The sequence below is a fragment of the Scyliorhinus canicula genome, chromosome 14, assembly GCF_902713615.1.
Source record: "Scyliorhinus canicula chromosome 14, sScyCan1.1, whole genome shotgun sequence".
Classification (NCBI taxonomy): Eukaryota; Metazoa; Chordata; class Chondrichthyes; order Carcharhiniformes; family Scyliorhinidae; genus Scyliorhinus; species Scyliorhinus canicula.
Window position 1 is genome coordinate 65,032,137 of NC_052159.1, and position 13,382 is coordinate 65,045,518.

General features: G+C 48.1%; 1 protein-coding gene across 2 annotated transcripts in view; it reads right to left on the reverse strand.

The window, feature by feature from the left end:
* LOC119977114 (cytoplasmic dynein 2 heavy chain 1) overlaps positions 1–13,382 on the reverse strand; it is a 734,352-nt gene that overhangs the window by 523,390 nt on the left and 197,580 nt on the right. For both annotated transcript variants that reach the window (XM_038817726.1, XM_038817724.1), the window contains exon 39: positions 12,840–13,047. In XM_038817726.1, coding sequence (XP_038673654.1) covers positions 12,840–13,047 — 208 coding nt within the window. The remainder of the gene's footprint in view (positions 1–12,839; positions 13,048–13,382) is intronic.

Below are 13,382 nucleotides of genomic sequence, written 5' to 3' on the forward strand. Positions count from 1 at the left end.
AATTTTATTTTTCTTTTATTTTTCCACAGTGTTAACATTTGTCATTTAAATTTTGGTGAAATATAGCAAATGTCAGTCATTTTTACATCTCTCAGTGTGACATGGCCAATTATGGGGTTGATTCCCCATTGCCCGACGTTGGTATCGCCATTCCAGGTCGGGCGGAGAATAGTGGGTCACCTGAAAAACAGGATCGCTGGCGGGCCCCAGACCTATTGCAATTCCCTGCCACTTGTCTCAGCGAACTGCCCACCCTGCACCAGAAAATCAATGTTAAGCATGCATATGCATCCAATTAACATCCTTGAAGCGCTGGTCTCCTTCCACCCCCCCCCCCCCCCCCCCCAACCACCACCATGATGCTCCAACCCCCTCATCAGGAAGTCTAACATGCGGGCTTTGGTGTGAAATTGCCCTGCTGCGTGGAGCCCAAGGGTGGGTCAGGGCACCTATCAGTCACTACCATCAGAGACCATCAGAGACCACGATCAGGCCCCTCCATCTGAGGCCTCCATCAGATCCCTCCCAACAGTCACCCCTGCCTGAAAGCTGAGGAGTAGACAAGGCAGTACAGAGAAAAAGCTCTGCATTTTCACTTACCCTTTCCTAACATCTGCTGCCTCAGACAAAAGTCTTTAAAGCAGCATCTGTTACAAGACTCAGAGGTTTCCTCAAAAGTCCAGAACACTTGAAAGGGCTTCAAATCCCCTGCCAGCCTTTGAAATGCAAAACGACCATTCAATTTCCCACAACACATTTCACTAGCCCAGTGATTGACAGTTTTATTGGTCCAGACACGTGTGGATTGTTTATTTACCTTCCCTGAACACTTGAATGGATCTCCATTCCATTGCTTTGATGCTAACCAAATTTTTATAAACACTCTCGCTGTGATTTACAGGTCTTCATCACACCAAAAGCAGTTAAGTGGTTTCACTTTCTCTTTTACACAGCAGAAACCTCTTAGATCCTTTTGAAGCGGTGAGGAGCTGTCAATCATAACAAGAGTGTTAATAAATATTGTGGTTAGCATCAAAGCAGAGTATATGAGATGCATTCAAACGTGAAGGAAAAAATGAACAAACAATCCAGCAAGCAGCTGTGCCTGACTCATAAAATTGCCAATCACTGATGTGACTGACAGGGGGTCTGATGGGGGCCTCTGATTGGGATTCTGATGGGGTCCCTAGTGGGAATCTAAGATGCGGGGTGGAGGGATATCGGTTGGGCCGCCCTCATGTGTTACTCCTATGGTGGGCGGAGGATGCCTCTTCTTATCACCAGGGCGCGGGAGGACAGGATTAGCATTTTAGGAGGAGAGGTGCCTGTCGCCAGACCTCGGGATCGGGTGACCTGCTCAAAATGGCGGCCCGATTCTGGAATTCAGACAGAATCCAGTGAGCTATCCACCATGCATATAATTGCATGATTAAGGAGAAAGCTCGCATCTGGGCCACACTCCCAGTGTCAGTGAAGACCAGTCTTGATTCTCCACTGCAAGGAGCACTCAAGCCTGGATTCTCTGTTCTGGAGCCAATGTGTTCAGTTAAGTTGAACAAAAATAGCGGGAAGTTTTTAAACAGGCAAGTGTGAAGTACTAGAGATCACTCAACTGGCAAATGATTTCTCCTTTGTTTTGTGGAGTAAAGGAAAACAAACTGGATTTTGATGCAGCCAAAGGTCATGATTAAGCTGGTGATACACTTAATTATACCTCCAGAAAGTATTCAAAATCTTCTTGTAGACACGCTGTTTATTAAATGGTTGTGGAGAAGATTTCCATTATGTTTCAAGTTGAATTCTACAATATTTCTTCTCACTGTATCACAGAATCGTTACAGCAAAGAAGGATGAGCCCATCCAGGGCCCCCATGATTTTGAATACGTCTATCAACCCTTCCTATCAAATCACTCTTTTCCAAAAAAATAATGCCGACTACTCCAACCTATCAATGCAAGTGCAGATCCTCATCCCTGGAACTATTTTCATGGATCTCTTCTGCACTCTAATGCCTTCACATCTTACCTAAAATGTGGCACCTACAAGAGTACAACTGGATGCAATAGGTAATTTGAAGCTGAACAAGTGTTTTATATACGTTTAACATAACCTCCTTTTTTTGTACTCTATGTCCCTTTTAATAAAGCCGAGGATGCTTTATGCTTTATTAACCACTCTTTCAACCTGTCCTGCCACTTTCAATGACTATCACACGTACACACCCAGGTTATATTACATTGTCTCTGTGTTCTCTTTGTCTCTGTGTTCTTCCTATCAAAATCACTTCACATTACTCTGCATTGAATTTCATCTGCCACTTGTCCACACATGCCATCAACCTGCCCATGTCCTTTTGAAGTTCCACACTATTCTCACAGTTCATAATGCTTCCAAGTTAATTTCACCCACAAATTTTGAAATTGTGTCCTGTACACCAAGACTTAGGTCATTAATATATATCTGGAAGAGCAAGGATCCTAACAAGGACCTCTGTGGAACTCCACTATAAACCTTCCTCAAGCCCAAAAAACATCCACTAACTTCTACACTGTTTTCTTTCAACAGTTCTTTCCTAACCCACAACCTCCACCACCTAGAAAGACAAGGGCAGCAGATGCATGGGAAAACCACCATCTTCAAGTCACACAAGCCATTCCTTCGTTATTGCTGTGTCAAAATTCTGGTACTCCCTTCCTAATAGGACTGTGGGTGTTCCAACAACACACAGACACAGCGTTTCAAAAAGACAGTTACTACCATCTTCTCAAAAGCATTTAGGATTAGGCAATAATGCTAGCCAAGCCAGTGAAGCACACATCGCGTAAACAAATCAAAAAACATAAGGCCAATTCACATCCATGTTGCTGCTGTCTCTTCTGTTCCATGAACTATAACTTTGTTCACAAGTCTGCTGTGCAGTACTTTATCAAATGCTTTTTGGAAGACCACTACATCAATAGCATTGCCCTCATCAATCCTCTCTGCTACTTCCTGCCCTTAACAAATCATACTGGCTTTCCTTCGTTAACCCACATTTGTCCAAGTGGCTTTTCATTTGTTCCAAATAGTTTTTTATGCCTCCCAAACACCAAAGTTAAATTGATTATAGTTGCTGAGCTTACTCATACACCATTTTTTGCAAATCAAAACCCCACTCTTTTTAGCTCTTGACAAGAGCAGGAGACAGAGATTCAAGATGTTACATGTTAGAACAATTTCCAGCAAGCCAGGATGAGAGTAACAGCGAGGTTAAGCTAAAACACAATGTGGTGAACGTATGCTATTACAATTCACCACTGTACTGTGCTGTATTATGTTGATGCCTTTGTGGGCTCCGCCTGTGGCTCCGCCCCCTCGGGGGTGGTATGTAAACCTGTAAGCCTGTAGGTGGCACTCAGTACAGACCAGTCGCAGGCAGGCACAGATCTAGCTTATTAAAACCACTGTTCACTTCTACTCATCGTCTCGTGTGAATTGATGGTCGCATCAATTTAATACGCTAAGATATCGCAATGGAAGCCGCCCTGAAATCTGACCAACTGGAACACGACCCACAGGCAGCCGAAGCCAATGGAATCTTTTCGCACTGACTCCGCTGCTTTGAGGCCTACCTCGCCGCCACCTCCTCGCCCGTCGTCACTGAGGCACAGAAGTTGAGTCCCCTCCATGCCCATGTGAGCCACAGAATCTCCATACTAATCGAGGAAGCGACCACGTACGCAGACACGGTCGCGATCCTGAAAAGACATTACGTGAGGCCGGTGAACAAAGTGTTCGCGCGGCATCTCCTCACCACGCGTCACCAACGCCCCGAGGAATCGCTGGAGAAATACCTGCACGACCTGAGGGTACTCGCTCGAAACTGCAAATACAAGGACGTCACAGACTCGCAACATATGGAACTCGCCATCCGGGACACCTATGTAGCTGGAGTCCGGTCCAACTATCTCAGACAGCTCCTGCTCGAAAAGGGCACCCTCGACCTAGAAGAGGCGGTAAAACTATCCACCTCGTTAGAAGTAGCTTTCCAGAGCCTAAATGTTTCCCCTCCGACCACGCGATTCCCTCATGGTCACCCGACCAGAGAGTGTCCCAAGCCTGTGCCGTGTGGCTGCCCACCCAACATGGGGGGGCCGCCCTGCTATTTCTGCGGTCAGAACCAGCACCTCAGGCAGCGTTGCCCAGCTCAGCACGCGACCTGCAGCGACTGCGGCAAGAAAGGACATTTTGCCAAATTCTGCTTGGCCCGACCCAAAGCTCCTAAATCGCAGGCCCGACTCACAGACTCACAGGTCCGCAGACCCCGCAGCGTGGCTGCATGCCTGCCTGTACCGCCCCCTTCTGACGTGTCATCCGCCTCATGCTACCCATGGGGGCCGTCATCTGTAACCCTACCCGACACGGGCGACTCATGGGTGCCGCTATCTTGGCCGCCATCTTCAACGCCGCCCGACACCTGCGACCGACAGGGGCTGCCATCTTGAATGCTGCCCGACACGTGCGACCGACGGGGGCCCCCATCTTGGGACCACCCCGCTACCTCCGACCACGCCGGCTACCAGCAGCTCGGCGCTGTCACACTCGACCAGTGACGGCCCAAGCACCTCAAGAACTCGATGATGACCGTCCAGGTCAATGGGCACGAAACGCCCTGTCTGTTTGACTCTGGGAGCACGGAGAGCTTCATACATCCAGACACGGCAAGGCGCTGCTCTCTCCAGATTTCCACCGCATCCCAAACAATCTCCCTCGTATCCAGATCACATTCGGTGCTGATCCAGGGGTACTGTGTCGCAAACCTCACGATACAGGGCGCCGAGTACGCCAATTTTAAACGCTATGTCCTTCCCCCTCTCTGCGCTCCTCTCCTGTTAGGATTGGACTTCCAGTGCAACCTCAGGAGCCTGACCCTGAAGTTCGGTGGGCCACTACCCCCTCTCACCGTATGTAGCCTCGCGACCCTTAAGGTCACCCCTCCCTCGCTCTTCGCGAACCTCAATGCCGACTATAACCCGTCGCCACCAGGAGCAGTCGGTACAGTGCCCAGGACAGGACTTTCATCAAGTCAGAGGTCCAGCGGCTCTTGAAGGAGGGGATCATCGAGGTCAGTAATAGCCCCTGGAGAGCCCAAGTGGTGGTCGTCAGGACCGGGGAAAAGAACCGGATGGTTGTAGACTACAACTAAACCATAAATCGGTACACGCAACTCGATGCGTACCCCCTTTCCCATCAGTTAAAAGCACATGTTTGTTGGGAAACAGATCACTGTTCTCCCAGCCTTTATGACAGGTTTCCACACGACTACAAACTCTTCCCGTTCACCCAGGTAGGGACGAAAATCTATCCACCACTGGTTGCAAGTAAAGAAAAGACTGGTCGGAGAAATTGTCCAACCACTCCCCACATCGACTTTAAAAAAATTGCATTTCTTGTCTCTCCAAAATGGTATCTCAAAAAAAAAAGAGGGAGTCACACATGGTGACAATCATAACGAGTAATTGGAGTAAGGAGAGATACTAATAACAGATACTATGCTTGCATCCCCAGGATTACGCGGAAAACAGACAACACAGGATGAAGCAAGGACTGCTGACATGCATTTGGATCATCGCTGGACTTCTGCAACTGCGCGTGCAAGGGACTTTCGTTACAAACCCCACAACAGCCCCGAACACTACCACCCAACAGACCACCACCAGCCGGGACACTACACCACACACAAAGACAGACATGGAAACCCCCACATGGTGTGAAAACATTGCCAAATGGAACCTCCTTTCATACATAGTAGAGGCCCTTCTAGTAATTGCAATAATCTACAGTGTCATACAGACACTCCGACTCCGTAAATGGTGAGCAAAAGCCTCCCACTCCCCGATATATACAGTCCGAGCCCCCTTCTTGAGAATTCAACAAAATTGAACTCATGTAACAATCGCTGCTAAAAATAAACATGTACCTCTTTAACTTTATTGGGATTAAGTAGAAATGTGATGCTGCTGTTTTAAATTTTGTACTGTATAAAAGTTTTTTGATATTCACCAGCAGCATGAGAGTAGCTTAGATAGAATTAGCTAGAGATCAACTGTGCGGATAAATTAAATGTTATAGTGACCTAAATTATAGTAACCGAGATGAATTAATTTATGAATGTATTAATGGAATATTAGGTAAATCTCCCAAACCATAAGATAAAGTAGAGTGGAACCTTGCCTTGACCAAGGGTGACCGGTCCACCAAGGGTGAACAGGGATCAATAGTGTGATCCACACGCTTCGCGTTCAGGATCAAAAGGACGGAATGTAGCCGTCTAAGATGGCCACCTGCAAAGGACCATGGAAATTATAGCCGACCCAGGATACAGACAGATACACAGCCTATGCGTACCTAAAACTCAGGTAACCAGACCTGACTGAAACCCCCGTTTGTTTACATTTTAATGGACCATTTTCCCAGGACAATAGAACTCCAATCAAGCAACCGATATAGCCACTGACTGAAACCCCCGCTTGTTTACATTTTAATGGACCATTTTCCCAGGACAATAGAATTCCACTCAAGCAACCAATACAGCCACAGACTGACCGGTGCCACTCCCTTGCTCAGAAAGCACAACTGCCAAGGTCAATAATCTCTAAGGACCCACCCAGTTACCAAGGCACCGACCCCTTTATTGGCCGAAATCGAAGAGAGTTATCATAGCCCTGTCGAACTATTGGGTCCAAGGTTAAGGAACGCCCCAAAGAGCACAAAATCCCAGGGGAATAAAAGAGAGCACAGCCATGTGTTCTGACTCTCTTGGATCCGGCTTGTGCCTACCCAATTGCAGCAGGAACAGCCGGCTAAGTTCAAGACCAACGATCGCTACCTGACGGATGAGCCCAGCAGAGACAGAGCCACTTTCTTCGAACCAGCCAAGTGAAATCCAGATAAAGACCTTTATCCATTTGCACAGTGTCGGTCGCCCTGAAGTTAAGTATAGGTTATCGTAGCTGATAGATGTAGTTTAACTTGTAGTAGATATTGGGCGATAGGCGGTATTCTCCCCCCCTCTGCCAGGTGGAAGAATCGCCGGGGCACCATGCTAATCGTGCTACGCCGCCCCGACCCCCCGCACGCGATTCTCCCACCCCTCCGAAACCAGCGCCGCGGGAATCGCGCCGGGCCGCTCGGAGAATCGGCGCAAACGGCGAGCGACGATTCTCCGGCCTGGATGGGCCGAGCGGCCGCTCTGACACGACAGGATCCCGCCGCCGCTGTCCACCCCTGGTCGCTGCCGGCGGGAACTCTGCGGGAATGCTCGATAGCGGCCTGTGGGGGAGGGGTGCTCCTTCACTAGGGGGGCCTCCAAACAGGTCTGGTCCGCGATCGGGGCCCACCGATCGGCGGGCTGGCCTGTACCCCACCGCCCCCCACCCCCCGGGCCTACATTCCGCTGCGGCCGGCCCCTGAACACTCACGCCATATTGCGTCGGGGCCGGCGCGCGTAAGAAGTTCCCCACGCGTGCACAGGATGGCGCGGCCCACTGCGCATGCGCGGGTTGGCGCGGCGCCCATTTGGCCCTGTGGGGGCCAGAATAGGTTGTGCCCCGGCCCTGTTCGCGCCATCGTGAAACACGACGCCGTTCACGATGGCGCGGGCACTTGGTCCGCGTAGCGGAGAATCACCCCCATTGTGTTTGCATGTTGAGATAACTCTTGTGTATGTAAATAAACCATCTTTTGAACTAACTAACTGATTGTGTGTTCATTTGATCGATATAAGGGAAAGGCTTGTGGTTCACCGAGATAAATAAATAGAGCAACACTGGGCGCCGGCAGCGAGTGTACGAATGAACCGGGTGAGTTTGGGATATTTTAGGTTGCATCGTGGGATGAGACAGGGGTGCCCACTCTCCCCTGCTGCTTTTTGCCTTGGCGATAGAGCCATTGGCAATGGCGCTGAGAGTGTCAAGGGGTTGGCAGGGGAAAGTGTGGGGGGCGGGGGAGCAAAGGTCTCACTTTATGAGGATGGTTTATTGCTTTATTTATCGAACCGACTGGAAGGTATTGGGGGGGGGGATCAGGTGCATATTGGAAGAATTTGGTCGGTTCTCTGGATATAAATTAAACTTGGAGAGCAGCGAGGTCTTCCCGAGGCCGGGTGAGCTGCATTCAAGGTAGTGGGGTGAGTTTCAGGAATCTGGGCACCCAGGTGGCGTGGGGATGGGAGCAACGACATAAATTGAATTTGACACAGCTGGTGGAGCAAATGAAGCGGGACTTTTAGAGGTGGAACGTGCCCCCACTGTCATCGGCGTGGCGGGTGCAGCCTGTGGAGATGACAGTTCTCCCAAGGTTTTTATTTGTATTCCGGAACCTCCTGATTTTTATTCCAAAGGCTTTTTTTAGGAAGGTTAATGCACTGATATCGGGGTTTGTGGGTGGGTAAAACTCCACGGGTGAAGAAGGTGCTAATAGAGCGTGGACGTGGGGGGGTGCGGGCTAGCCCTGCCAAATGTGATGAACTATTACTGGGCAGCAAATATAGCCATGGTACGGAAGTGGGTAGTGGGGTCGGTATAGGAGCAGATGGAGGCAGCCTCTTGTAAGGACCCAAGCTTAGTGGCACTGTTCATGGTGCCTCTGCTGTTCTCGCCGTCCAGAAACTCCACAAGTCCGGTGGTGGTAGCGTTCCTGAGGGTGTGGGGAAAGTGGCGGAAGCACCTGAGGCTGGAGGGGGTGTCGGCTTGGGCACCAATCTGCGGGAATCATAGGTACGCTCCAAATGGGCTAGGCATGGGTTCCAGGGGTGCCGGCGGGCGGGGATTGCGCTGTTTGGGGACCTATTCGTTGGGGGAAGCTTTTCGAGCTTGGAGGGGCTGGTATAGGAATATGAGCTGCCCAGCAGGAATAGGTTCCGGCAATTTCAGTGAGAGACAATGTGAGGAAGCAGGTGCCGACCTTTCTCAACGTGCAGGACAAGGTGTTGTCAAAAACAGGAGTGGGTGAGGACAGAGTGTCGGAGATCTACAAAGAACTAATGGGCTGGGAGGACGCCCCGATAGGACAAGTCAAGCGCAAGTGGGAGGAAGAGCTGGGGAGGAAGTTGGAGGTTAGGCTGTGTGGGGAGGGAACGCATCCTTTTCATGTGCGAGGCTTAGCCTTATTCAATTCAAGGTAGTCCACAGGGCACACATGACGATGGCCAGGATGAGTAGGTTTTTTGAGGTGGTGGGAGATAGATGTGGGTGGTGCAAGGGCGGGCCCGCAAACCATGTCCACGTGTTTTGAGCCTGTCCGAAGCTGGAGGGATTCTAGTGGGGGTTTGCCCACGTTATGTCTGAGGTGTTGAGGGTAAAGGTGGTCCCAAGTCCAGATGTGGCAATCTTTGGAGTTTCGGAAGACTCAATAGTCCAGGGGGCGAGAGAGGCCGATGTCCTGGCCTTTGCCTCCCTTATAGCCCAGAGACGGATCTTGCTAGAATGGGAGGACTCGGGACCACCAAAACCAAGTGTGTGGGTGAGCGACCATGTGAAATTTCTCAGGTTGGAAAAGATCAAGTTTGCCTTGAGAGGGACGGTGGAGGGGTTTGCCCACAGATGGAAACCGTTCATCGACCTCTTCAAGAATAGTTATCGGGGGGGGTTGCGGCGGTGTTGGGGTTAAAAAAGGCAGTAGGGGAGGTCGAGGGTAGTGACAGGGAGGGTGAACGGCGGAGTGTTCGATATTTATTTGCTACGTGAATTCCTGTTAGCTCTCTTCTTGGTTATAGCTGTGTTTAATGTATATATACATATGCCTTAATAAAAACATTTTTTAAAAATCAATTGTTGGAACAAATAACTTTTAAAGAAAATCTTATCACCCAATGTGAGACTCAAGACCACAACCCTGGAATTGAGACCCATTATCAACCAAATGAGCTAGCGCTGTGTAGAAACTCCCTGAACACTGCCTTTCCAACTTGTTCACTGATTTTATAAAGCTTTGTGCAAGGCAAGGTTAGACAAGCAATTGATTTTTCATTTAGATATCTTTATCAGCACTCAGAAAATAGTGAAAGCAACTGATATTCTTCCACTCTCATTCATAAATCTGGAACTTTAGATAATTTCAGAGGTAACGTGGTCTTGTGGCAGCAAGAGCCAGTCAGAGGCTGGGAATTATGAGGCAAGTTAATCACGTCAACTCCCCCAAATTGTCTACAATATACAAGGCACATTATGAGTGTGATAGATTACTCTTCACTAGCCTGGATGAGTGCAGCATCATGCACATAAGAAGCTCCAGGAAACACCATCCAGGACAGTGCAGCTCATTTGATCGGCACCCCATTCACCAACTTAAAAATGTACTCCCTCCGCTGCAATTTAATAGCAGTCTGTACTGTATAGAAGGTGCACTGCTGCAACTCATCATAGCTTCTTCGACAGCACCTTCCAAATCCATAACCTCAACCACCAAGAAAAGGTGAGCAACCTTTTCACATGAAGAACCACAGTTTAATTTTGTTTCTCACTCAGGACGCCATTGAGAACATTTTGGAAAGGTATTAGGGTTTTAAATGTATACTGACAGTATCAAAACAACAATAAATGTGTGTTTTCATGTACAAACTTTAAATGAGAAGACTAATTTATCAGTTTCCTTTTCATCACTATATTGAACACTGATTTAGTGAAATACTTGGTATTGGAGCAGCTACGCCAAGGTGACAGGTGATTCCAAAGTGATACATAACTGTTAAACAATTGCCCATCACATAATTAAATCACCTCTCATTTATCTATGCATACATAACCCAGGATGGTGGCTTTCAGGGGACAGGTCAGATCAACTCCTCCTCAGAGCACATTCTGAGATATTGTTGATAGTTCCAATGAGCTTTACAGTCAATGAATTTATCCATTTTTTACGCACCTATGCCTACCTTTACAAATTCCAAAGAGCACCTCCTCTCCCCTCAAATGTATCCCAGGACCAGATCCAAAAATGTACTTTTCCCAAAGCAAACAGATCAGACCTGCTCTTTCCAGGTCTATTCTGCACACTTGGGAATTTTCACTTCTGGAGTGGGATTCTCCATTCATTCCAGCCAGCAGGATTCTCTGTTCCCACTGCAGAGAGTGGAGTTTTGGCTGAGTTGCAGCAACAGTATTGGGCCAAACTCGGAACGGAGAATCCTAGCCCTGAGCTATGAAAATCCAACCTGAGTGGAGCCTGTTGATGATGTAAATAGCCAGCTTCCACCGTGAACTGTGCATGCACAAAATGTGAACCACCTCCATTTCTGCACTTGCACAAATAGCAAGTGTTCAGGGCCAGGATTTGCAATTTCAGGGCTTGTCCGTAATGACTCTTCATGGGCTCATGAGTCAATACTGAGGACTCCCAGGCAACTCTGACTATATACAACTGTGCCTCCACTTCTGCTGGGTCTGTTCTGTCAGTAAAACAGGGAATATGGACGGCAGGGTGGCACAGTAGTCAGGGACCTGGGTTCAATTCCGGTCTTGGGTGACTGCCTGTGTGGGGTTTCCACTTTCTCCCAGTGTCTGTGTGGGTTTCCTCCGGGTGCTCCGGTTTCCTCCCACAGGCCAAAGATGGGCAGGTTAGGTGGATTGACCATGCTAAATTGCCCCTTAGTGTGTCAAAAGGATGGTGGGGTTACTGGGTTACGGGGATAGGGTGGAGGTCTGAGCTTAAGTTGGGTCCTCTTTCCAGGAGCCGGTGCAGACTCTATGGGCCGAATGGCCTCCTTCTACACTGTAAATTCTATGATTCTATTATCCAGGAATAATGATGTCTGCAACATTGTCGATAAGGAATGGTTAATATTTGACTGATCTGTGGGCAGCACTCTCAATTCTGGCACAAGCTTTTTAATTCCAGATTTATTAACTGAATTTAAATTCCACCAATGGTGGGTTATGAACCCATGTCCTACAGCATTAGCACGGGCCGCCGGGTTATTACTAGTTCAGTGACAATACCACCATGTCGTCATCTCGCTCAGTCATGCTGGATTTTATGCATGTGTGGGACAGCAGCTGTCCCAATTTGCAAACGTAAGAAAACATTTTAAAGGAACCTCTGTAGGGAGGGCTGAGAGTACACAATTTTTCTCAGGTGGGTGTGCAAGATCCCTTGATATTATTGGAAGAAGTACTAGGACATCCTCCCTAGTATCCTGACCAATATTTATTTCTCAACCCACATCATTAACACAGATGATCATATTGCTGTTCCTGGTATCTTTCACTATTTCGATATTATCACAGTGATGAGACAAAAATAATTAGCTTTTGGAAGCTTTGGGATATCCTTAAGAGCTGTTTTCTTTCTTTCAAATTGTGTGCTGTATGGATATCAACTCAAGTGACTTTAATGCACAAAATATTACAGAAATATTGCTGGTAATTTTATCTGGACACAGGTGAAAGCATTTGCAATATGTTACATTCAATATATCTCATAGAATTTACAGTGCAGAAGGAGGCCATTCGGCCCATCGAGTCTGCACCAGCTCTTGGAAAGAACACCCTACCCAAGGTCAACACCTCCACCTTATCCCCATAACCCAGTAACCCCACCCAACACTAAGGGCAATTTTGGACACTAAGGGCAATTTATCATGGCCAATCCACCTAACCTGCACATCTTTGGACTGTGGGAGGAAACCGGAGCACCCGGAGGAAACCCACGCACACACGGGGAGGATGTGCAGACTCCACACAGACAGTGACCCAAGCCGGAATCAAACCTGGGACTCTGGAGCTGTGAAGCAATTGTGCTATCCACAAAGCTACCGTGCTGCCACAATTATCAAGATAATCTGAAATAAAAGCATACTCACCTCAGGAAGATCATTCCCATCCTGGATATTGTAGCAGGAGATGCGCAGCTGAGATCATGAGTTTCAAACACAAAGTTAACATTTGGCCCAAATTGGATCCTTTCTCCACTTGGCATGGTGAGCAGCCGATTATCATCTAGTACTGAATTTAAGGATTCAATCCACTCAGGGTCAATGTCCCCATCACATATAATCCAGGAGTGGACTTCTAAAGAAAAGCACAGAATAAATATAACCTTCAATAATGGATCAGGTTTTCAAGGGTTTGTAACAAAGAGCTAGAAAGACGGGGACCGATTCAGTCGCATCCGCAACTTTAATTACTCAAACACTGCCTACCGTGCTTTCAGCTGTCCAGGCCCTTAAATGTGGAATTCCCTCCCTAATCCTCTCTGCTTTCTTTTAAATTGCTTCGTAGACCCCTCACTTTTACCAAACTTTTGGTCACTTAATTTGATATATCTTTTGATGTAATCTACTTGGACTCCAGCAAGGTTTTTAGGACATAAGAACTAGGAGCAGGAGTAGGTCATCTGGCCCCTC